At 40.8% G+C, this 26,159-nt stretch overlaps 1 protein-coding gene across 3 annotated transcripts in view; it reads right to left on the minus strand.

The window, feature by feature from the left end:
• LOC149255220 (protease Do-like 1, chloroplastic) overlaps nucleotides 1-26,159 on the minus strand; it is a 387,412-nt gene that overhangs the window by 339,621 nt on the left and 21,632 nt on the right. For all 3 annotated transcript variants that reach the window (XM_089460391.1, XM_089460392.1, XM_089460389.1), the window contains exon 2: nucleotides 12,038-12,160. In XM_089460391.1, the coding sequence (XP_089316517.1) occupies nucleotides 12,038-12,160 (123 nt within the window). The remainder of the gene's footprint in view (nucleotides 1-12,037; nucleotides 12,161-26,159) is intronic.

The raw sequence follows: 26,159 nt of genomic DNA on the forward strand, positions 1-26,159 counted from the left end.
ATTGGAATTTCCACAAGTATTGCATTCAATAAATCGAAGCATCTCCCTATGGACTCTGATGATGAAGAACTTCTGGTGTTCAAACAAGAAGTTACTAGCGAAGAAGAAGAATCAAACCATGAAGATGAAGGTCCCTATGAACCAATACAATCTGTGGTAATTCTTGAAACTAGAAAAAGACCTAATTGGTTGAAGTCTACACTTCTAGATGCAGAAGGTGTTAAAATTAGCAACTAGGGCCAAACTCCATGTGGATCACCTTATTTGTGACTACTGATATTTTTCCTAGATTCCTCTCATCGAGAGGTGTAGGATTGATCTAAAGATCATCCGATTCCCATAAGTATTTATGGAGATATGAACTTATTTTGATTATGGAAAACTTGTCAAAGTCGGCCAGCAACTTATGTAGGCTCAAAAGCCCAACAGTCATGTCTATTCAACCTCAACGTTTTGCATATAAATACAAGGAGCATTCTCCTCATTTGGACACTTCATCATCACACACATCTCTCTCTTTTTCACACGTGTGGCTGAAAGGAAGACGTCCTAGGGCAAAGAGGACGCAGAAATAGGACAGCAAGTCATCTTTGACCAGCGTTGACCTTCCGAGAAGTGTGGATTGGGTGTGGTCGCCTCTCCTAGGCATGCCGCAATGTTTGGCACAAAAATCAAGGTGATCTGACCTCAGTTTTGACCAGTATTGACTGCCCTAGTTTAGGGCTGCAGTCAACTTCGGAAATCTGCACTTTGACTGAATTTTTGGGGCTGTTCTAGGACTACTTCTTCAAGTTGTTCAAGGGCAAGTTGACTGGAAATTGACCAAGCATATTGGAGGTCAATTTCCACTCATTTGACTAAGTTTGACTTTGCTAATCTAGGGTTTGATACTACTGATATAAAATTTCAGAAATCAGATTTTGTACTATTTCTCTCTGTTGAACTATTGAAGATAAAAAGATTTGATCAAAGGGTTTTCCCATATTAGGGTTTGTCCCTAGCTAGCCGCCACATCTTGTGTTTCTTGTCTTGGCTTGTTTTTTGTTGATCGTTTAATGTTCTATCTGCACTTTACTTTATGCACATGTGATCGCTAATTTGTGGATAATATTAAAGAAAATAAGTAAACTACTTTAAGCATAGAACATACCATAATTTAACATGGTATCGGAGCTGAGGTTAAGACAAAGCCCAAGCAAGAGCAAGAGCAATCACCGAAGAGAAGGTTGGCAAGGCTATCTAAAACAAACCATGGGGTCCTCAACACACTTCCCTGCTGAAGACAAACTCCGTGAGAAGTCTGACTACCACGGATGGAAGATGTCTCTCGATCTAACATTAGAAGAACAGGAAGTGTTGGACCATGTGAGAGGCAGAATTGTTGAGCCTCCATCAAATGCATCCGTTGCTGCTAGGAACAAATGGACCAAGGGAGAAGTCAAAGCAAGGAAGATCATCCGGGACTCTATCGACAAGCGCTTGGTGGCCTACGTTTCCGACTTGAACACCTCCAAGGAAATCTACGATAGACTGGTGAGTTTATTTAAAGTTAATGATGCAAATCAAGTCTTGTTTCTTAGAAATAAGCTGAAGGAAATAAAGAAGGGCAAAGATGAGAGTATGCAAGCATACTTCTTAAGGATCACCGAGATCAAGAACGATCTCCTATCTATTGGGGAAGTATTCCTGACAGAGAAATGACACTCACAACTCTTGGAGGAATACCACCCAAATGGTATGTATTCAGGACTACTCTTCTCAACAATAACGTAATTCCTGGATTTGAGGAATTAATGGTCAGATGCATTCAAGAAGAAACAAGGATGGAAGAACAAGAAATGCCCATACTTAAGGGTCATCCCTCTGCCTTTTCTTCTCATACTAAAAGAAGAAACAATTGCGGGGATAAATTCAAAGGAAAGGCCGGACCAAAGGGTGGAAGAAAAGGACGATGTTATAATTGCAATAAAATAGGTCACTATTCAAGGGAGTGCCCTGATAAAAGGGACTCTCACCGGGACGATGATTAAAATCCCTCTCAAGGCAATCAAAGGAATGACAGGAGAAAAGGAAGAGGTAAAAGAAGCGTCGAAAATGAAGGAAGAGGACAACCATTCAAGAAGGCAAGAAATTCTAGGTATGAATCTAACACCGTGAACAATAAGCAAGATGAATATTATCTACCAGCAGCTCTATCTACTACTGCTCCCCCGAACTCGCTGGGAAATTGGCTTATTGATAGTGGTGCCTCAAGGCACTTCACTGGTTACAAAGAAGCTCTCTATGATCTGATAGAGAAGGAAACCAGCCTGGAAATTGTTCTTGGAGATAATACAAAATATCCCGTGAAAGGCATTGGAAATGTCACTCTTCAATTGAATTAGGGAAATATAATTCATCTACAAGATGTGTTATATGTACCTGATCTCAAAAAGAACCTGGTGTCCATTTCGGCAATGGAAGACAAAGGCTACAAGGTGACCTTCAGCGATGGTAAGGTACGTGTATGGAAAAAGAATATTAAAGATGCTTTCACTCTTGGGTTTCGAGTTGATTCATTATATCAGGTCGGAGGAAGTCCGCTAGGTGTCATGTCTTGTGACACAACTCTTCAGTCCGAACTATGGCATCGGAGGTTTGCTCACCTTCATTATAAAGCTCTACCCGATGTAAGAAAGATGGTGACAGGGATGCCCAAATTCCGAGTAGAGCAAGAAGGTGTATGTTCGGGATGTGCCGAAGGAAAGCTCAAAAGGGGACCATTCCCCTCAAGCCAAAGCAAGACCTCCGATATATTGCAGTTGATTCACTCAGACATATCAGGTATGATGCCTGTGAACTCCTTGGGAGGATATTCATATTATCTCACTTTTACAGATGATTATTCTCGCAAGTCTTGGATATACTTCTTGAAAAAGAAGGATGAAGTGTTCTCCTGGTTTCAACACTTCAAAGCCTTGATCGAAAATCAAACCAAGAAGAAGATCAAGATCTTAAGAACTGATAATGGGACTGAATATGAATCCAATGAGTTTCATGACTTTTGTAAAGAGGTTGGCATTAAGAGGGAGACTACTACACCATATGCTCCTGAGCAAAATGCTGTGGCAAAAAGGAAGAATCGCACAATTGTGGAAGTTGTTCGTTCTATGCTCCATGATCAAAGACTTCCGAAGTTTCTATGGGCCGAAGCTACAAACACCGCCGTATATGTACAAAATTGATGCCCTCATCAAGCATTGGGTTCCAAGACTCTCAAAGAAATGTTCACTGGTAAGAAACTCGACATCTCTCATTTCAGAATTTTTGGAAGCCCTGTATATTTTCATGTATCGAAGGAGAAAAGAAATAAATTGGGTGCATCTGGAAAGAAAGGAATCTTCGTGGGCTATAGCGAAAATACTAAGGGCTACAGAATCTATGTGGCTGGTCAAAGGGAAGTTGAAATTAGCCATGACGTCACCTTTGATGAAGATATGGCTCTTAGCAAAGTAGACAATCTTCCTACTCAAAGAGGATCTAAAGAAGCTGACACCAGGGAACCAAAGGAAAAGGAAGAAGAGACGATGCCCAATGTGGAAGAACCTATGGATCCTATTGATCCCCCTCCACCTGAGCCTTCCTCTTCTAGGAAGAGGCCTTCATGGCTTAGGGGGACACTTGATGATGTTGAAGGACACATTGCACCCCGAGGAACCTTCCGTGAAAGTAAGAAGCCGAACAGGTATCAGGGATACCTGACCATCATGAGCACGATCATCCAAAATGAGCCTTCATCATTCACAGATGCTGTCAAGCATCAAGTATGGAAGGATGCTATGACCGAGGAATATGAGTCCATCATGAAAAACGATGTTTGGGATGTGGTCCCCCGACCTCTGGACAAAGTTGTTGTCACCTCAAAATGGCTTTACAAGATAAAGCATGCAGTTGATGGAAGTGCAGAAAAATATAAGGCTCGTTTTGTCACTCATGGCTTCTCTCAGAAGGAAGGTATAGACTATGATGAGATTTTTGCACCTGTTGCTCGATACACCACCATCCGCTCGATCATAACCCTTGCTGCTTCGCAAGGATGGAACCTACATCAGAGGGATGTCAAGACTGCCTTCTTACATGGTTCGATTAAAGAGGAGGTCTACGTGGAACAACCCGAAGGATTTGAGATTTATGATCAAAAATCTCATGTGTGCAGGCTGAAGAAGGCCCTCTATGGGCTAAAGCAAGCACCCCGAGCATGGTATGAAAGGATCGATAGCTACTTGATAAAGCTGGCATTCACCAGGAGTGAAGCCGACCCTAACCTTTACTTTAAGGTTGAAGACGAAAAACCTCTCATACTAGTGTTGTATGTTGACGACCTCTTTCTAACAGGTGCAGACCCTCTCATTCACAAATGTAAGAGGGAGCTGGCTTCTGAGTTCGAGATGAAAGACCTAGGACTTATGCACTACTTCCTAGGACTGGAAGTCTGGCAGAAGCCAAGGGAGATTTTCCTATCTCAAGGAAAATATGTGGTGAAGATATTGGAAAGATTTGGTATGGTGGACTGCAAGCCCGTAACTACCCCAATGGAACTTGACTTCAAGAAGTTAAGCGGTAGTGTTGCTGGACCTATGTTACGAAATGCTACCGAGTATCGTCAACTCGTCAGAGCATTGATGTTCTTGGTGAACTCCCGTCCGGATATATGCTTTGCAGTCAACACATTGAGTCAACATATGGTTGAACCTCACCACACACATTGGATTGGTGCCAAGAATCTATTGAGATATCTTCATGGCACAATTACTCATGGGTTAAGATACACTGCCGGAGATGTGAGACTACTTGGATATATTGATGCTGATTGGGCAGGCAGTGTGGTGGACCGTAAGAGCACCTCCGGGTGTTGTTTCTCTTTGGGATCTGCCTCGATATCCTGGATGAGCAGGAAGTAGAAGTCGGTAGCTTTGAGCACCGCTGAGGCAGAGTACATTGCTGCCAGTATGGCCTCCTGCGAGGCAGTCTGGTTGCGAAAGCTCTTCAGCGAGCTGTTTGGATTTACATTGGATACCACCGTGATCCTGTGTGACAACTAAAGTGGAATTCGTTTATCAGAGAATCCCGTATTCCATGATCGCTCCAAGCTTATCGATATCAGGTACCACTATATTCGAGATATGGTGTAGCGGGGAGATATAAAGCTCCAACATATCGGTACAGATGAACAAATCGCTGACATTTTGACAAAGCCCCTAGGAAAGGTCAAATTCTTGACTTTCCGAGAATGACTTGGTGTCGTTCAAAGACCCTCTTATGAGAGTCAAGTATGACGTATTGAGCTTTGGGAGCTCCAGGGGGGCACGGGGTACTTCTTGGAGCGACATGTGACCACAGGGCGACTCACCATCCCCTGGTGGTACACTATGTACAGGGTAAAGAGGTTCAACCTTTTCCCTGCGATACCCCGTGGCAACTGTGGACAAGATGATTCGTTCTCCTGTGGGCCAGGATGATTCGTTCTCCTGTGGGCCAAGATGATTCGTTCTCTGTCGCGACTTTGGACAGGATGATTCGTTCTCCTGTGGGCCAGGATGATTCATTCTCCTGTCGAGGCATCCTACCCATGCAATCTGGGACTCATGGGAAGTACCTCTCATCTGATCAATGAGCAGGGAAATGAGGATAGGGACCATAGTAGTACTATCGATGGACGCATCGCTGTATCTACCGTACTACCTATGTTAAGATGACCTCCATTGGTCTGGGATCAGTGAGAGTGGTACACACTCTGAGACTGACTTTGGGTCAGTGGAGGATGGTATGATACATCCTCGGTCATTTCTTCTTCTTCATATTTCAAGCAAGAGCCGAGCAGAGCAAAGCAGAACAGAGCAGAGCAGGGGACAAGTTGTACAGGGCAGTGCATTTGATGGATGAATAGTAGCGACAATCAGATGGATTGTTGATGGAGTTCTCCCTAGTTGAGAGGGAGTGTTAAAATTGGAAACTAGGGCCAAACTCCATGTGGATCACCTTATTTGTGACTACTGATATTTTTCCTAGATTCCTCTCATCGAGAAGTGTAGGATTGATCTAAAAATCATCCGATTCCCATAAGTATTTATGGAGATATGAATTTATTTTGATTATGGAAAAATTGTCAAAGTCGGCCAGCAACTTATGTAGGCTCAGAAGCCCAACAGTCATGTCTATTCAACCTCAACATTTTGCATATAAATACAAGGAGCATTCTCCTCATTTGGAGACTTCATCATCACACTCATCTCTCTCTCTCTCTTGCGCAAAAAGAGTCTCTCTCTCTTTCTCACACGTGTGGCTGAAAGGAAGACGTCCTAGGGCAAAGAGGACGTAGAAACAGGACAGCAAGTCATCTTTGACCAATGTTGACCAGCGTTGACCTTCCAAGAAGTGCAGATTGGGTGTGGCTGCCTCTCCTAGGCAGGCCGCAATTTTTGGCACAAAAATCGAGGTGATCTGACCTCAAGTTTGACCAGTATTGATTGCCCTAGTTTAGGGCTGCAGTCAACTTCAGAAATCTGCACTTTGACTAGATTTTTTGGGGCTGTTCTAGGGCTTCTTCTTCAAGCTGTTCAAGGGCAAGTTGACTGGAAATTGACCAAGCATATTGGAGGTCAATTTCCACTCATTTGACTAAGTTTGACTTTGATGATCTAGGGTTTGATGTTGCTGATATAAAATTTCAGAAATCAGATTTTGTACTATTTTGCTCTGCTGAACTATTGAAGATAAAAGAAGATTTGATCAAAGGGTTTCCACATATTGGGGTTTGTCCCTGGCTAGCCGCCACATCTTGTGTCTCTTGTCTTGGCTTGTTTTCTGTTGATCGTTTAATGTTCTATCTGCACTTTACATTATGCACATGTGATCGCTAATCTGTGGATAATAATAAAGAAAATAAGTAAACTGCTCTAAGCATAGAACATACCATAATTTAACAGAGGGTCATGGAGCAGCTCAAGGTACATTCAGGGAAAGCAAGAAGCCCAAATGATATTCTGGGTATGCAGCCTACATGAAAAAACTAATTGAAGCAGAGCCATCCAATTTTGAAGAAGTTGTCAATCACCAAGAATGGAAGGATACCATGAATGAAGAATATCAATCTATAATGAAGAATGGAGTTTGGGAGATCATACCTAGGCCTAAAGACAAATTTGTGGTAACTTCCAAGTGGCTCTACAAGATCAAACATGCAACAGATGGAAGTATTGACAAATATAAGGCAAGATTTGTGGCTAGGGGCTTCTCTCAACAAGAAGGCATCGATTATGAAGAGACATTTACTCCAAGAACAAGGTCTACAACTATTCGTTCGTTAGTCTCTTTGGCAGCATCGATGGGATGGAACATCCACCAAATGGATGTTAAGACTGCATTCCTAAATGGCACAATTGATGAGGAAGTCTATAAAGAGAAACCCTTGGGATTTGATGTTAAAGACAAAAAGGCATATGTTTGCAGATTGAAGAAGGCATTATATGGCCTCAAGCAAGCACCAAGGGCATGGTATGCTAGGATGGATGCATACCTACAAAGATTAGGCTTCTCAAAGAGTTATGCTGATCCAAACCTTTATATTAAGGTTGTGAAGGGAGAGTCAGTAATCATTTTTCTGTATGTGGATGATCTTCTCTTGACAGGTGTGGAAGGTCAAATTGAAGAATGTAAGAAGCAATTATCAACAGAATTTGACATGAAAGATCTAGGGTTGATGCACTACTATTTGGACTAGAAGTCTAGCAAGGACCTGATGAGATCTATCTAGGTCAAGGAAAGTATGTGATCAAGATGTTGAAGAGGTTTGACATGATGGATTGCAAACCAATGACAACCCCGATGATCACAAACTTGAAAAGACTAAGGAGTTTTGAATCAAGCCCTGTGGATCCTTCCAGGTATAGGCAATTGATTGGCTCACTGATGTACTTGGTGAATACTCGACCAGACATATGTTTTGCAGTAAATATTCTCAGTCAATTCCAAGTGGAGCCGAAGCATGATCATTGGATAACAGCAAAACATATACTGAGATATCTACAAGGAACAATCCACTACTGCCTAAAATATGATAGGAGGAATGATGTCCACTTGATTGGATATACAGATTCTGACTGGGGAGGCAGTGAGTAGGATGGAAGGAGCACTACAAGAGGATGTTTTAGTTTGGGATCCTCCATGATCTCATGGATGAGCAGAAAGCAAGATATAGTTGCTTTGAGTAGTGTTGAGGCTGAGTACATTGTAGCCTGTGAAGTAAGCAGAGAAGTTGTCTGGTTAAGGAAGTTGCTATCGAACCTATTTGAAGGACCAATGGACCCTACAATGATACATTGTGATAACACCAATTGTATATGATTGTCTGAAGACCCAATATTTCATGGAAAGACAAAGCATATCAACAACAAGTATCACTACATTCAGAATCTAGTACAAGATGGTGTGTTGCAACTACAGTATATCTCCACCGATGAGCAGGTAGCTAACATATTGACAAAATCTCTTCCTAATAAGAAGCTTGTAGATCTGAAAAACAAGCTTGGTTTCGTTGTTGCATCCTCCCTAATTAAGAGGGAGAGATAGGCACATCATTCTTGTCTTCACTTGGGAAGACAGAATGGAGGATTGGGTAAACATCTGGCATTTGATACTCTTTGAGGATGTGGTAGGGCATCCAAGATAAGAGTAGTCATGGACTGATATTCTTTGAGGACTAGCTATCCAAGATAAGAATAGTCATGGACTGATATTCTTTGAGGACTAGCTATCCAAGATAAGAATAGTCCAAAGAAGGTCATACTCTGTGAACACCCAGTTAGGGTGTGTACCTTGAGAGACAATGATGATGGTGTCCATAAATCATTGGTCTTGCTAGCATTGTGCTTTGATCTTGTGGAGAGATAGAGTTGTTAGTCAAGGCCTTGCTATATGACAATGTTGGTTGTTATGATGCTAAACAGATGGGTTACCAATCCGACTCTTCTTATGAGATCTCTTCAGATTGAGAATGTCCATGTACCATTTATGAATACCTCCCTAGTTAAGAGGGAGTGTTGAAAAATGTGTAACTAGGTTCAATCTTCATAAATATGAAATGTACTTTTGATTCTTGTAAATTGTAAAATGAAAGAAAATTATTATTATTATTTTTGGAGCATGGGTTTCATGCTCAAGGTCTTTTATTTTATAGGTCAAGCACCCATTGAGTGCTTCTAGGATTGGTCCTAGGTCAAGAAGTCAAAAGAGTCATTGTCATAAGTTGAAGACCCCATCGGGCACATTGTAACTTGTAAAGAAAATTATTTTTGTCCTTAAAAGTGTCAAAATACCCTTCAAGACCAAGTCGACCTGGCAACTGGCAAGTCGACCTAATTTGAGGAGCAACGTCCACCTTGAGAAGCCTATATAAAGGAGGAAACTCGACCTCCTTGGATCACATTCATCACTCACTCATTCAAGCAAAGGAGGAAGAAGAAGAAGGCAGCAAAGAAGGAAGAGGACGAAGGAGACTTGTCTTTGGGCTATTTCTCTCTCACACGTGCAAAGGAAGGCTAGGGTCTCTACAACAAATCTAGGGTTTTCTTCTACAGGTACGATCTTAAAGAAGGAAAGCAAAGAAGGCTAAGCGAAGGTCACAAGAAGCCATCCTCAAGCTCCAGAAGGAAGAGAAAGCCAAGCGAAGGTCTGAGGAAGTCTTGGGAGGCTAAAAGAAGCTCACACGTGTGGCAGCAACAACTATAGGAGGGCTGAAAATTTCAGGTCTACAGTGAAGGCCAAAATTCTATAGCTGGGGGTCGAAGTTGTTCTACTAGAAGAGATTTGACTGGGTTTGACTTGGACAAGGAAATCGCATCATCCGGAAGGGTTGGACTTGGTCTTGGAAGGTATTGGTCTCGATCTAGAGGTCTTGGAATTCATCGATTAAAGAATCTATAAGAAAGAGAAGAGATTTGCGGGTTTTCCTCTCAAGTGGAGAGGTTTTGGCCCTGGCTTGCAACCTATATTTTGTGTTCTTGTTCTTCTTGTTTTTGGTAGTTGTTTGATGATATACAAATATAATAATAAGTAAAGAAGCTAATCAGTAAGAAAAAGGTAAAAAGAAATCACAAGCACTTATCAAGAAAAGAGAAATCACTCTAATCATTGCCCTATAGATTTCTCAACAGGGTCAACATCTTTGAGTATAATGATGAGAAGAGAGAGCAATTGTAGAAGCATGAGTTACCCCTTTCCTCATCTTGTTGTTCCACCCTTGTGGTGCACCTTTTATTTTAATGATTTGTAATTCTTTCTTGCATAGTTTAGGTTACCTGGTTTGCTTTATGTTTTTCCAATACCCCTTAAAGATATAGCAACTTATCATTCATCAAGTTTGGGACATTCATAAGTTCCTTTATTTAGATAGATCATGAAATGGTTAAGAACTAGGCGATGGCTAATGAGGGGCATTAAGCTCATGCTAGGCTTTTTCCCACGCGTTTATATATGTCCCAACCATCTTTTGCATTTTTCATTTTCTTTCATTTGTGGCTTCATATGTTTTCATCATTCTTTCAGTTGCATCAACCTCTTAGGGAAAATTTCCAGGCCTGACTTAGAGATGAGGATATTAGGTGCCAGTCCCAATGACCAATTACAATCAACCCAAAGAATGGAAGTGAATATAAGGGAGAAATGGAAAGTGGTAAGTATGGATCGCCTTGAGCACGCTATATTAATCAATGCCCCCTATTCATGCCCCTCCTAATAGTAGGAGAAAATGGCCCCAAGGGAGGTCGCACTAGGCTAGGGGCAAAGGATAATCTCTCAGGTGAAGTATGGTAACAAGGGTACAATCAAGGGCAGTCAATCCTCGAACTTGGCCTGTGATCCATATTAGTGTGCCCCAAAAATTAAATGAAAGCACATGATTATAGAAATGGGTAATGTACCTTCCAATAAATGACCCAACCTCCTTCAAGAAGTATGCTAGATGGAAGAGAGCACTCATTGGAAAATAATTGGAGAGCTTTGAAGTACAGCTATCTGTGTATCATCACAGGGTTGTTGGCTGGCTATAGCCGACCAATGGGGAGAAAAAATTTCTCCTAGGAGTTACCATTTTTGGTGGGTAATAAAGAGCATTTAGTGATAAATAAAGATTCCCTAATCTCAACTTCAGAAGTTGTATGTAGCATGACAAATCAAGCTATTAGTTGTGAAAATACATAACATTGTAGAAGAGACCAGACAATAGCCTAAATTAGTGGATCTTGCAAGAGATTTACTCCCATGTAGTTAGGAGATTGTTCTAATCTTGACAATCTCATTAATTGTGGTTGCTATGTACAACTCCAATAAATCGGGGTCCTAGTAAACTATTTCTACATCCAGCTTGTTCATCTATTGGATTCATTTTAATGATGTCCAGTATCAATGTTAAATCTCTACAGAAACAAAGGATTCAGATGTTCTTTACACTTGTCCAAATGGTGATAAGGCATGACACACGTCACATTCCCACAGATTTAATGTGTAGAAGGATCCCACATGTGTTTACAAAATTTATGATTTAGATTAGGATTTTCAAAAATTTCACTATACACTCATAAATTGACCAAATACAAGATGAATATCCAATTCACAGTATTCTTGTATAACCTTCTAGATGATAACATAGTGGCAGATAAGAACAAACGGACATGCACAATAACCAGGAAATTTGCATCTTTGGGAAATTTCAAAGGTAACAAAACTCCCTTGAATCATAAGAGCAACTTATAAAACAGAATCAGAATAGCAACTCCCTATCTTCTGTTAGAAGAATCCATACTATAAAACGCATAATACAAAATCAGAAATGCATAAGAAGGTTTTCTCTCTTTTATCTCAGCTCTACCAACTTGCTAGACTATGTTTCTATAATAAAAACAAATAGCTCCAACAAAGTCTTCTATTCAAGTAGTCACAGCACCAAAGAAAAATATCTTCAAATTTAAATGCAACTGAAATGATCAATGCATTAACCTGTCACCTTAAATCGGAGGCACCTCGAATGACATGGTAGTTTGTCACAATATGCCCTTTACCATCCCAAATAAATCCAGATCCAGAACCTTGAGGAACCTCTAAAACATCCAATGTAAACGCATCTTGCCTGCAAAGAAATGAAAAAAAATTGTCTCTGTCCTTCATTTAACTTAAATTTAAGAAACCAACAAATAAGTCCACAATAGTGAAATCCCTCTTAAAATCCCATCTTTTCTAGAACATAAACATTGTGCTATACCAAGCTTAAGCTGCCCTGGGACACAGAAGGTTTGTGTACATGAGGTTGTAGAGAGTTGCATCTCTGTTAAAAATGCCTGGAAGACAGCATATTTAATTGGAGATCGTAGAACTAAGAACAGTTGAGTGCATATGCAACATGATGCAAAATTTTCCTATATGATCTCAGGAACTACTAGACATGATGAGACAGAAAACATAATGAGCCAGGCATCAATTCAAAAAAGAAATGGGATTTACTTGAAAGAAATATCAAAGGAAGTCGGCATTGTGTGAATGACGACAGTAAATTTTTCTTTTTAAGAAAGTTAATATTATATTTCATTTAAATGGGGAGGGAGGCTAAGGTTCTAACTAGTGTTTCACGCACCTACTCTTGAAGTCCACTCCAAATGAGCAAATCCAAAGTGCACTCCCTCATTGTTCTGTCCATTTATAGAACCACAAGTCTTTTTAAAAAATAATGCTCCCTGCCAAAGTAGAAGCATCGTCTAAACCACACTCCTGAGTTGATTCCATTGCACTCCTCAAATGTTTCCCAAGCACTTCCAATCCTAACAAAATGCTCCATGCAATGCTCCAATCAATACTTTGAAGGATGCCATGCTGATACCATTTAGACACCTTTTTTTATTAATTTTTTTATGTGATGTGGGGCACAAGGGAAGGATTTACGGACATATAGAAACAGATAACTCTATTTCACTCCATTTGCTCTCAGCCAATCATTTACTTCACTCATCTTCTAGGGCTTTGAGTGGGCACCTTGTTGATTTTGAGTGGAGTAGATTTGTGAGAGCTTGGAGGGGAGACTGAACGTTGCCATAGTGACATTCAACTATTGTTAGAGAGATGAAGAGGTAAGCAGTAATCCCATTAACTCTTGATATTTTCTACCCTTTGTGTTCTTTGATTTTGTATTTGTTCAATCTCAAATGTTCTCTTCTACCTTTTCCCATTTCTTTCTCTCTCATTCTATTGCAGGTTTTCCTCAATGTAATATCCCATTTTTTGTTTTCCCTTATGATGCAGTTAGCATGCATTTCCAGGGATTAAAAGTGACTTTAATTAGTCAATTTATTAAATAAAAGAGGGGGAAATGCTTAATTGGAGAAAAAGGCCAAAAAAAGGGAAAAGTGACATAAAATAGCATAAAAAGTCACTTAATTTAAATAAAAGGGAGAAGCTTCTACAGTGGAAATAAAATAATAAAATAAAAGTGCTTGTAGAAGGCTGGAGAGAGATCCATCAATTCTTTAAAAGGAGGGGAAGCAAGTCATTTGGGATCATCTGGGATTTGGATATTTTTCTTGGAGAGTTCTTTGGAGAACTTGGTTTTTAGGTTCGGAGAGCCCTAGAATGAAAACCCTTGGGTTTCTTGATATGTTGGACGAAATCCCAACTCACTGTTGTGGAGATTTCAACCAGAAATCTCATTGGGCTTCATCGGTGTCAGTTGGTAAGCAAATTTGGAGCAGATTTGTGGATTGAAGTAGGGATCACTCAGATCTCCAATTTGGTTTCATTTCCAGTTGCAATTTTTGTTGATTTGGGGTAGCATCGGATGTGCTCTAGGCCTCAAATTTTGCAAGGAGGCTTGGGCAAATGCATTCCAAAGAACCCAAAAACTGTTTTGGGAAATTCCACCCAGAGACAATTTTATTAAAATAATTAATATTTTTAATGGGGTTCCTATGTCTAAACTTAGGAAAATTAAAATATTAATGGGTATTAATCTAATTGTGGGTGAAATTTCTAGAAAAAGACAGAAATCAAGTCAAAACAATCCGAGCCTTTGATTAGGAGTTAATCTAGGTCATTGGTTGTCCAAAAAGGAGATATAAGAAGGGGTTTGAGGGTCATTTGGAAAAGACACCAAGAAAGATCAAGAAATCGATTTTCTGAAGTGAGAAGTTCTCAGGAGGAAAATTCGATTGAGGATATTTCTTGCATCAGAGGGGTAGGGATAGCTTCCGAAGATAGAGTGACTTTCTCAACCAGAGAATCATCAGCAGAGAGTAATCCAGCAATGGCAGCGCTGAGCCAGAGGGGCTGAGGCAGAGCCACACAAAGGCAACGCAGAAACCAATGAGGTGTTTGCAGTAGTGAGAATTTTTTACGAAATTCTCAAGATGATCCGATGATCAAATTTTAGCTCCAAAATGAAAGTGCCCAAAAAGTTTCGAAACTGGCGTCAAGTTGAAGTGTTTGTTGTTCTGAATCCAATGATGTTCATTTCACCTCAATCCGACATCGTATGCTCAAGTTATCGCGTTTGGATCGTTTGGCCCAACAGCTAAAAAATGAGCAAGTTTGCTCACTGGGCAGCCGATTGGGCTACCGTATTGCTGACATCATCAGGGCCATTGTGCAGGTACGGACTAATGAGGTTCTGCCAAGTGGCCGCCTCGTATTGGTCGAATTGTTGCAGTTTGATTGGTTTGTGATTTTTTTGGTGGCCCAACCAGAGGCCGCCCACATGGCACCGCGCGATTAGCCAAAATTATGGTAGGGGTCTTATAGCCTAGGTAGGGCTCGAACCCCCGACCTCTAGTCCACTAACGTAACACTCTACCGGTCCACCTAAGTCGTGGTACTTAACACCATAGGGCTCTGACACATTTTAAATTTTAACATGGCATAGTTTTGGGGGAGGGGTCAAGCGGTCTGCCCCGGCCCCCGGTCATTGCACTGCATACAACCCTGGGCAAAAAGGTTAAGGTGTTGGGGACCTTACCCTGGCCCCTAGTTCCAGGTTTCCCACAAGACCGTCGGCACTAACTAGAAGGCGCCAACAGTGGAGGAGGAAGCTTCAGACTAGTCCATGGCTTCAATCGCATGTTACCTGCACAGGACCTAAGGCGGAGTCCAGAAGGCACTAGACGGAGGGCGTGGCGGTAAGCTCTAGGCTCTAGGCATAAGGTGCCCACGACCTGGAGGTTAAGGGGCCAAGGCCAGCGGGGGCAAGGGGTTAGCCCCAGCCGCATGGCCAATATGACCACAATTTTTGCGCTAAAGGGTTATTGGGCAACTTAATTGTCCAACAAAATGCTCCTTTGGCGGGCGAATTTGTAGGACAGTTAGACTGTTAGTCCGATTTGTAGGACGGATAATAGAGAAACTAAAGAGAGAGCTTGTGGAAGACATAACTTGGATAATTTTTGGCCTTTTAGAGCTCAAGAATAGTCTATCTAGGGGTCTTTGGACATTCTGGATCCAATGGTGACCTCTATTTGCTTATTAGAGCACATCTAAAGAGACTCTTTGCAGGTTCAAGTCCATGGATGTATGGATCAATCAGTGTTTTGGAGCAGTTCTTGAAGGTGTTTGAGCATGGAGAAGGCCTTGTAGGGGTTTTCTTACCTTCAGATGTTTACTACAGCAGTTGTTACTTGCAGGGTTCATCTCATCTATTCTTTTCTCACTATGTCTTGTTGAGGAAAGCTTTCTTTTGTATTTCAGTGTAGAATTGAAGTACTTGTATGCTAATGTATGCTCATTTTCAAATGGAGTACTGGGTCTTTGTAGGAGACAACTTTTAATATTTATTGTTGATGGTTTCATGACTGACTGCAAGTTGTCATGATGTTTATAGTGAGAGTTCTTTGCAGGAGAACGTTTCCTTGAAGGGGAAACTAGCCACTTGTTTTATCAGCAAACTTTATGTACTATTTTTCACTGAATATATGGGGCAGTCTAGCTATGTTGGCATGCCCGAAGATGATGTAGCCCAAGAAGGGTGAACTCCATCACCAAATTGTTTATTGTTACTCTTCATGAATGTCTGTATGAGTTAAATGATGAGATGTTGCTTATGTTTGAAGTTTACATGAAAAACTAACTCATAACCGGAAGAGAACTTTGAAAACCTATTTTTCATAAGATCCATTTTTCCTTGCAAAATGTCAAGAGAACGATCACTTTTTAGGAAGGAGAACTTCTCCTCCAATTTCAGATCAAATTGGTATCAGAACAAGGCTTGACCAAGTTGCAAGAATGGGAAAGAACAGTCTCCAAGAGCTAGAGGAGATGAATTTGTCTCTTCGAATGGAGGACATTGAATTGAGAGGAATGCTAGAAATTGTTGAAGAGGTGAAGAGGCATATGCGCTTTCAGTTGCAACACATGATTGAGGAACAATTTGTTGAAAGTTCCACTCTAGTGACAGTAAAGGAAACCTCCAAAGTGAAGCCAATATGTGGGCATGGTTCAAACAGAGGTTATGGACCTTATGAACAAAATCATGCATTTACATTTTGTAAGCATCTCATGGATTCTCATCATATGTCGGTCGGTAAGAGTGGGTGGCTAGAGTCATCTACAAAGTTGTCATCATCATCTGAAGCAGAAAAGGTGGATGGCAAGTTCAAGGAGGTAATAAGCATCTCAAGTTCAAATCCTTCTGTTTATGTTCATAACAACTCTTTTGCAACATTTTAACAACATACTAGAGGCATTGGTATGAGTTGCTCTCTAAAATGAGTTATAAAGGAGGAAGCCTCGGCATCAATGGCCAAGGGATCACCAATCTAATCATGGTACAAGAGAGACCAAAATAACAAGGATTGGGATATGGTCAAAGAGAGTTTGGAGAATGCTCTAAACGGTTTGACGGAAATCAGTCATCAGAGGATGATATGTCACACCAATATGTTGGTGACAATGTACATTTGTCTCCTAAGAGAGATGAATGCTTTAAAGGATCTTGCATGTCATCGTCCACTCCACATCATCAAAGTTGCAGCCCAATGGAAAGGTATAAATCTCATGGGTGTTTTCCAAATGATGGTAATTTTGGCTATTTATTGAACATGTATCCTTGCACTTTCTGTGATGCATTTGACCATTGTGTGGTTGTTTGTGAGCAACGCATGGTAATGGTCAAAATAATGGATCAGATTCTTGGCATCAAGCATGATGAATCTCCTTCACACTTGAGGACTTCCTTGTCGACAAGCAAGAGAAAGTACTTTTGTACCCATTGCAAGATGCATGGGCATGGGAATGATCGATGTTGGAAACTACATCCAGAGCTTCGTTCCAAGAAGGGAAAAGAGATTATGCAAACCAATGCAAGGGAAGCAAGAGGTGGCAAAGAGGACTCGCAGCATTCCTAAGGCAACCTTCAAGGCAAAGTTGATGCAAAAAGAGAACCCATAAGCCTAGGAGAGGCAAAGATTGGGTAGATTGTTTGTATAGTTTGTTTTTGCTTTGTAAATTGTAAAAGCTTGTTGTTGTTTACCTGTTTTGGGTACTTTTGTAAAGTGAACAAGAATAATCACTATGAACAACAAGTATGTGTTTTTCATTGACATGTTATGTAGTTGGCTTGTTTATAAGTCCAAATGTTTGAGGACTTTTGGAATGTACAATGTTTGTTGTCCAAGTTTGTCTATAGTTTGTCATGTACTCACCGATGCAAGTGTTCAAGATGAAACTTGTTGTGAATAGAATATTTGTTTAAGATTGTACAAGATGACTATGTTTTTGTAGGCAAAGCCAATGGTGTCATTGAATTTTTGCAACAGTGTACTTTTGTGTACAAGCTCAGTTTGAGGACGGTAAAGCAAGTTTGTATTGCTTCTGATTTCCAAGATGGAAAGTCAAGTTTGTCTTCAACAATTGAACTTCAAGATGTTGTTTGAGCCGTGAAAGATGGGTTTAAAGAGAATGTTCAGATTCCACTCATCAGTGTTTTTGTTCCTACATCAATGATAAGAATTTTGGCTCAATTCTTAACAAGACAGTAGGTCTTCACGAAGAAGATAGGTGAAGTGCCTTGATTGGAGCCTGAAGGGCACCAAATGAAAACAAACAATATGGATTGAGTTTTTAGTTAATTTTGAGTTTCAGCCTCATTTTATTTACTAGGAGAAGTAAACTTTTGGAGTTCAAAAGTTCGTAGTGAGGAGGTATGATCCAGTGATCAAATTTTAGCTCAAAAATGGAAGTGCCCAGAAAGTTTTAAAACCAGCATCAAGTCGAAGTGTTCATCGTTCTGAAACCAACGACATTCGTTTGACCTCAATCCGACATTGTATGCACAAGTCATCGTGTTGTGATCGTTTAGCCCAACAGCAAAAAAATGAGCAGATTTGTTGACTGGGCAGCTGAATGGGCTACCTTACTATTGACATCATCAGGCCCATTATGTAGGTATGGACTAATGAGGTTCTGCCAAGTGGCAGCCTCGTATTGGTCGAATTCTCGCAGTTTGATTGGTTCGTGATTTTTGTGGTGGACCAATTAAGGTGTGCCACGTGGCCCAACTAGAGGCCGCCACGTGGCACACCACGGTTGGCCAAAATTATGGTAGGGGTCGAATAGCCTAGGCTGGGCTCGAACCCCCGACCTCTAGTCCACTAATGCAACACTCTAAAGGTCCGCCTAAGCCATGGTTCTTAACACCATATGGCTTCGGTGCCTTTTAAAATTTAACTTGCCGCAATTTTTGAGGGGTCGACAGTCATCCCCAGTCCCCAATACAACCCAGAGGCTCGGGACCTTAACCCGGCCCCTGATCACAAGTTTCCCACAAGACTGTCGGCACTAACCGGAAGGCGCCAACAGTAGAGGGGGCTTCAGACTAGCCCATGGCCTCCGTCGAATCTTACTTGCACAAGACCTCAGGGGGAGTCCATACGGCACCAGGCGGAGGGCGCGACGGTAAGCTCTAGGCTCTAAGAGTATGACACCCACATGACCGCGACAGTTGAAGCGAGGGAGCTCCGACGAAAAGGGTGGGTCGTTGGCCCGGCCCTCAGCCCCATTGGTATTAATATGACCACGACCCGAAGGTTAAGGGGCCAAGGCAGGCGGGGGCAGCCGGTTAGCCTCATCCCCTGGCCACATTGCCCATGTGGCCACAATTTCGCGCTAAAGGGTTATTGGGCAATTTACTTTTCAACCAAAATGCACCTTCGGCAGGCGAATTTGTCACCTTCACAACAGAAAACAGGGAGAATTTGTAGGAAAATTAGACTGTTAGTCCAATTTGTAGGACAAATAACAAAGAAACTAAAGAGAGAGTTTGTGGAACCCATAACGTGGAGAGTTTTTGGCCTTTTGGAGCTCAAGAAGAGTCTATCTAGGGGTTTTTGGACATTCTAGATCCAATGGTGACCTATATTTGCTGATTAGAGCACATTTGAAGAGACTTTTTGCAGGTTCAAGTCCATGGATGTATGGATCAATCAGTGTTTTGGAGCAGTTCTTGAAGGTGTTTGAGCATGGAGAAGGCCTTGTAGGGGTTTTCTTACCTTCATATGTTTACTGCAACAGCTGTTACTTGCAGGGTTCAACTCATTTATTCTTTTCTCACTATGTCTTGTTGAGGAAAGCTTTCTTTTGTATTTCAATGTGGAATTGAAGTACTTGTATGCGCATGTATGCTCATTTTCAGATGGAGTACTAGATCATTGTACGAGACACCTTTTATTGCTGATGGTTTCATGACTGACCGCAGGTTGTCATGATGTTTATAGTGCGAGTTCTTTGCAGGAGAACGTTTCCTTGAAGGGGAAACTAACCACTTGTTTTATCAGCAAACTTTATGTACTCTTTTTCACTAAATATATGGGGCAGTCTAGCTATGTTGCCAAGCTCGAAGATGTAGCCCAAGAGGGGTGAAATCCGTCAGCAAATTCTTTGTTGTTGCTCTTCATGAATGCATGTATGAGTTAAATGATGATGTTGGTTATGTTTTAAGTTTACATGAAAAAATAACTCGTAACTTGAAGAGATCTTTGAAAACCTATTTGTCATAAGACACATTTTTCCTTGCAAAGCATCAAGAGAATGATCACTTTTTAGGAAGGAGAAGTTTTCCTCCAATTTGAAATCAAATTCATATCAGAACAAGGCTTGACCAAGTTGCAAGAATGGATAAGAAGGGTCTCGAATAGCTAAAGGAGATGAATTTGTCTCTTCGAATGGAGAACATTGAATTGAGAAGAATGCTAGAAATTGTTGAAGAGGAGAAGAGGCATATGCGCCTTTAGTTGCAACATGTGCTTGAGGAACAAGTTGTTGAAAGTTCCACTCCAGTGATAGTAAACGAAACCTCCAAAGTGAAGCCAATATGTGGGCATGGTTCAAACAGAGGTTATGGACCTTATGAGGAAAATGATGCATGTGCATTTTGTAAGCATCTCATGGATTCTCATCATATGTCGGTCGGTAACAGTGGGTGGCTAGAGTCATCTACAAAATTGTCAACATCATTTGAAGCAGAAAAGGTGGATGGCAAGTTCAAGGAGGTAATAAGCATCTCAAGTTAAAATCCTTTTGTTTCTGTTCATAACAACTCTTTTGCAGCATTTTAACAACATATTAGAGGAATTGGTATGAATCTTCTATCTAAAGTGGGTTATGAAGGAGGAGGCCTCAACATTATTGGCCAAGGGATCACCAATCCAATCATGGTACAAGAAAGACCAAAATATCAAGGATTGGGATATGGTCAAAGAGAGTTTGGAGAATTATCTAAATGGTTTGAGGCAAATCAGTCATCAGAGGATGATATGTCACACCAAGATGGTGGTGACAATGTTCATTTGTCTCCTAAGAGAGATGAATGCTTTAAAGGACCTTGCATGTCATCGTCCACTCCACATCGTCAAAGTTGCAGCCCAATGGAAAGGTATAAATCTCATGGGTGTTTTCCAAATGATGGTAATTTTGACTATTTGTGGAACATGTATCCTTGCACTTTCTGTGATGCATTTGACCATTGTGTGGTTGTTTGTGAGCAACGCATGGTAATGGTCAAAAGAATGGATCAGATTCTTGGCATCAAGGATGATGAATCTCCTTCACAGTTGAGGACTTCCTTGTCAGCAAGCAACAGAAAGTACTTTTGTATCCATTGCAAGATGCATGGGCATGGGAATGGTCAATGTTGGAAACTACATCCAGAGCTTCATTCCAAGAAGGGAAACGAGATTATGCAAAATAATGCAAGGGAAGCAAGAGGTGGCAAAGAGGACTCGCAACGTTCCTAAGGCAACCTTCAAGGCAAATTTGATGCAAAAAGAGAACCCATAAGCCTAGCATAGGCAAAGATTAGGTAGATTGTTTGTATAGTTTGTTTTTTCTTTGTAAATTGTAAAAGCTTGTTGTTGTTTAATTGTTTCGGGTACTTTTGTAACGTTAACAAGAATAATCACTATGAACAACAAGTATGTGATTTCCATTGACATGTTATGTAGTTGGCTTGTTTATAAGTCCAAATGTTGAGGACTTTTGGAATGTACATCGTTTGTCGTCCAAGTTTGTCTATAGTTTGTCATGTACTCACTGATTAAAGTGTTCAAGATGAAACTTGTTGTGAATAGAATATTTGTTTAAAATTGTACAAGATGACTATGTTTTTGTAGTCAAAGCCAATAGTGTCATTGAATTTTTGCAATAGTGTACTTTTTTGTACAAGCTCAGTTTGAGGACGGTAAAGCAAGTTTGCATTGCTTTTATTTCCAAGATGGAAAGTCAAGTTTGTCTTCAACATTTGAACTTCAAGATGAAGTTGTTTGAGCCATGAAATATGGATTTAAAGAGAATGTTAAATTCCACTCATTAGTGTTTTTGTTCCTGCATCAGCAATAAGAATTTTGGCTCAATTCTTAACAAGACAATAGGTCTTCACGAAGAAGATAGGTGAAGTGCCTTGATTAGAGCTTGAAGGGCATCAATTGAAAACAGAGCAACATGGATTGAGTTTTTGGGTAATTTTGAGTTTCTGCCTCATTTTATTTACCAGGAGAAGTAAACTTTTGGAGTCCAAAACTTTCTAGTGGGGAAGTATGATCCAGTGATCAAATTTTAGCTCAAAAATGAAAGTGCCAAGAAATTTTCGAAACCAGCGTCAACTCGAAGTGTTCATCGTTCTTAATCCAACAACATTCATTTCACCTCAATCCGACATCGTATGCTCAAGTTATCACGTTTTGATCGTTTGGCCCAGTAGCTAAAAAATGAGTAGGTTTGCTCACTGGGCTACTGTACTGCTAACATCATCAGGCCCATTGTGCAAGTACAGACTAATGAGGTTCTGCCAAGTGACAGCCTCGTATTGTTCGAATTGTCGCAGTTTGATTGGTTCGTGATTTTTGTGGTGGACCAATTAGGGTGTGCCACGTGGCCCAACTAGAGGCCGCCACGTGGCACCCCGCAGTTGGCCAAAATTATGGTAGGGATCGGATAGCCTAGGTCGGGCTCGAGCCCCCGACCTTTGGTCCACTAACGCAGCGCTCTATCAGTCCGCCTAAGACATGGAGCTTAACACCATAGGGCTTCGGCGCCTTTTAAATTTTAACTTGGCGCAATTTTGGACCTTAGCCCGGGCTTTGGTCACAGGTTTCCGACAAGACTGTCAACACTATCCGGAAGGCACCAACAGTGGAGGGGGATTCCGATTAGCTCATGGCCTCGTTCGCATGTTACCTGGACAAGACCTCAGGCGGAGTCTAGAAGGCGCTAGGCAGAGGGCGCGGCGGTAAGCTCCAGGCTCTAGGAATATGGCGCCGACATGACAGCCACAGTTGAAGCGAGGGAGCTCTGACGGAAAGGGCGGGTCGTTGGCCCGGCCCTCGGCCCCGTGGGTATTAATATGACCACGACCCAGAGGTTAAGGGGCCAAGGTAGGCGAGCGCGGGCGATTAGCCTCGACCCCTGGCCGCATGGCCCATGTGGCCACAATTTCCTCGCTAAAGGGTTGTTGACCTCTACTGGTCAACTTCCCATGCAGTACATCCCCCTTTTCTTGGCAAAAAGGGGCAGCACCTGATCAGCATGTCCGTGCCATCCTCCCATCATCAGCAACTTGATCTTTTTTGATTGTAAACCCAGTCTGCATGTATTGATTGTAAATAATCTTAGCAGACATGAGTCATGTATGTAATTTGCCTAGGTGGACCTAACTTTCTGATGATAATCTACGTCCCGGAAGGTTTTTCGTCTCACCGATCCACGGATCGGCAGAGTTTTCCTTCAAACCTGACCCCAAAGCCGGGATAGATTTTGTCATTAGAATTTTAGGAGAATCCTAGTGTGTTGATCTGCTAGATTATAGTTGTGTCGCAGAACTGGGTGATTTGTGAGGGTCTATGTTGAAGGGGTTTTCTCCCTTAAGATGTAAATTGTAAAAGTCATGTGTCCTGAGGGTCGAAAAATGTTTTAAATCCCCTCATGAGTCCTAAGTCCTAGGTCCTAGGTGATGTTTTCCGAAGGCTTAGTTCGATGATCCATTTTAAAATGAATTAAAAAATTAAAAATGAATAAAAATAATAAAATAATAAAATAAGTAAAAAAATTAAAAAATGAAATAAATAAAAAATAATAAAAATTTAAAAATAAAGCAAAATCCCTAACTAATAAAATAATAATATTTTAAGTGAATAAATCGACGGATGAGATCAAGGGATGTCTTGATCCTCATCAACGGTCGAGATCATTTCTACATGGATCACTCGAACTAGCCGTTGGAGGCATTTCCTTTAAGTAGGGTGCTAGGGGTCATTTCAGTTTATTGGATCTGTGAGTCAGATACTGAAGAAGCTCTCTTGTAAATCTGTTTCTGGTTAATAAAAGAAGACTTTGGGGTCCATATCTTGCTGGTGTTACTCTCTTGAAATGCTGTGAGATTGTTTCATTTTCTGCATATGTTATTTTCAGCCGTTAATAATAGCTTTTCGTAGAGTATTGTGAGCACAGATATCTTGTTCACTCGCTGGGGTTTGGGTGCTGTTAGGGTTTCTGAAGTAATGGCAGGTAGCTCCATTACTTCCTGAGATCTAGCAGCATTTTTGCCCTCTTTATTGACAGTTGTTTTGAGCTGTGCAGAAAACATCATTGAAGGAAATTTTGTGGGCGTTCGGGGAAGTTCTCGGCTGAACCAGCCAACTCCCGCAAGCATTTTTTTGCTGAGCCCAGTTGGATTTGATCCTGGGTCTATCATTCGGTTTATTTTTCTAAGTTTGCATGAGAGATTTTATGAAGTTCTTCACAGTGACCATCTGAAATTTCTGATTCTTTGAAATGTTTTTCGTGCTCATCGCTGAATCTGGCTGCTAAAGGGCCATATCTGTACATTAATCAGTTGTCTTAGGGTTTCGAATTTTTCTGATTTAGGGTTTCAAATTTTTGTGCAGTTTTTATTAGGGTTTTGTCTTTTTTGCAATTGCAGGATCGCCATCAGGGTTAACACAATTCAGTTTAAGAGAAAAAAGCGGAGATTGTCAATGTGTGTTCATGCCCAGAAAGAAAAAATTATTGAATGAATCAGCGTGGTTCTCTTGCTGCCTTTCGAATTGCACAAAAATAAGAAAAGAAATATGTGAGAAATTTTCCCAACGAAACATCCACGTTGAGAACTCGACGCATCTGGTTATGCTTATGATACCAGCGAAACCCACTCAGTGCATCATTTTCTTCTACCGACGATCCCATCCTGCCTTCTACGTATTGTCATACTTTCGATTTCCTTAACTCCGCTGAGGGAGAAGCATATCATCAATCCCTTTTTCGTTCAAACAAACTCGCTAAGATTTCCAGAAGATACACTTCACATATGGGTTGGCATTAAAGGGTTTTCTGTACAGGCACTTTGATAATGCCAGAGGAAACGTGCTTGATAGTTCCATTTCTCCGCCGTCTGCCAACAATTTTACAGCCCAGCGTCAGCCATCAAAACCCTTTGTTTGTGTCCTGCGTGGAGGCATCCAAAACATCAGGAAACGGTTTCGATTTGATCCTCAACGACTGTAGTTTATCTGGCAGCTTCATCATCGGGCCAGGTTTATCTTCAGTCGTTTTTCTTTGATGATACGATCCATCGCCGCAGGGAAGGATTCTCAGCTCCATCGAACCCGTCTTACATATCCGCGTGGGCACCAAAAACGTATTCGCGCGGGCAGCAGGCCTATCCCTTCACGCAGACGGTAACATCAGGTTCCGAAAAGGTAAAAGGCATTGCGTTAGTGGTTTCATTCTTTACGTCTCATACGTTAGGATCCAACTTAAATAAAAAATTCATAAAAAGAAAATATGTAAATCGATTTTTTTTGGGTTTTGGATTTCATATGGTATTTGCGTTTGATGTTAATGGGTATAGACGGATCTTTTTTTTTTTTAACTTTAGGCTTGAAATTTGTATAGTTTTACTTTGTTTAAAATAGATTTCATGTTACTTTTAGATTTAACGTATTAGATTTTAATTTTTAGATATATCAAAAAAAAATCAAAAAAATATTTATGTTTGGGACTTAGCTTTTTGTTTACAATTTAATCTTGTTTAATTTAGTTTAGTTTTTACTTAGATTTTAAATTTATGTTTTATATTTTAGTTTTTTTTTAGATCTTAATTAGATTAGATTTTTTATTTATAAAAAAGAAATAACAATAAAAAGATTTTATTCAGTTTTTTAGACTTAGGGTTATTTTTCTTAGATTTTAGTTTTAGGATAGATTTTAAATTTTAATTTTTTTAGATTTTTAATTATCATTTTTATAATATTGAAAAATAAAAAATCGAAAAAAGATTTTAAATTTTTTTGAAAAAATATTAAAATTTTGCGGAAAATTATTTTGCCAGTTTCAGTTGCTTTCGAGATATATCTTTCATGCTGAGACCTGAAATTTTCAAGTCGAAACACGAAATATGATATCTGGTTAATAATTCATGGTTCTCAGGTTTTTGAGAGCGGTCGCGGAGCTGAACGAATGGCGACCTCCCGCCCCTGGACGCGGCCCTGATCTCCCTTGCCCGAGCTTGGCAGCTCTGCTGCTGGGCTGCAGCACCTGCTGCGGGCCTCCTTCGCCTGTGACCTCCTGTCTCTCCCTTTCGGGCCCCCTGCCCCGTCTTCGCTTGACTG

This window comes from Pinus tabuliformis, chromosome 7 (assembly GCF_031772625.1).
Source record: "Pinus tabuliformis cultivar Carrire ecotype Pingquan chromosome 7, CPIR1, whole genome shotgun sequence".
NCBI classification, from domain to species: domain Eukaryota; kingdom Viridiplantae; phylum Streptophyta; class Pinopsida; order Pinales; family Pinaceae; genus Pinus; species Pinus tabuliformis.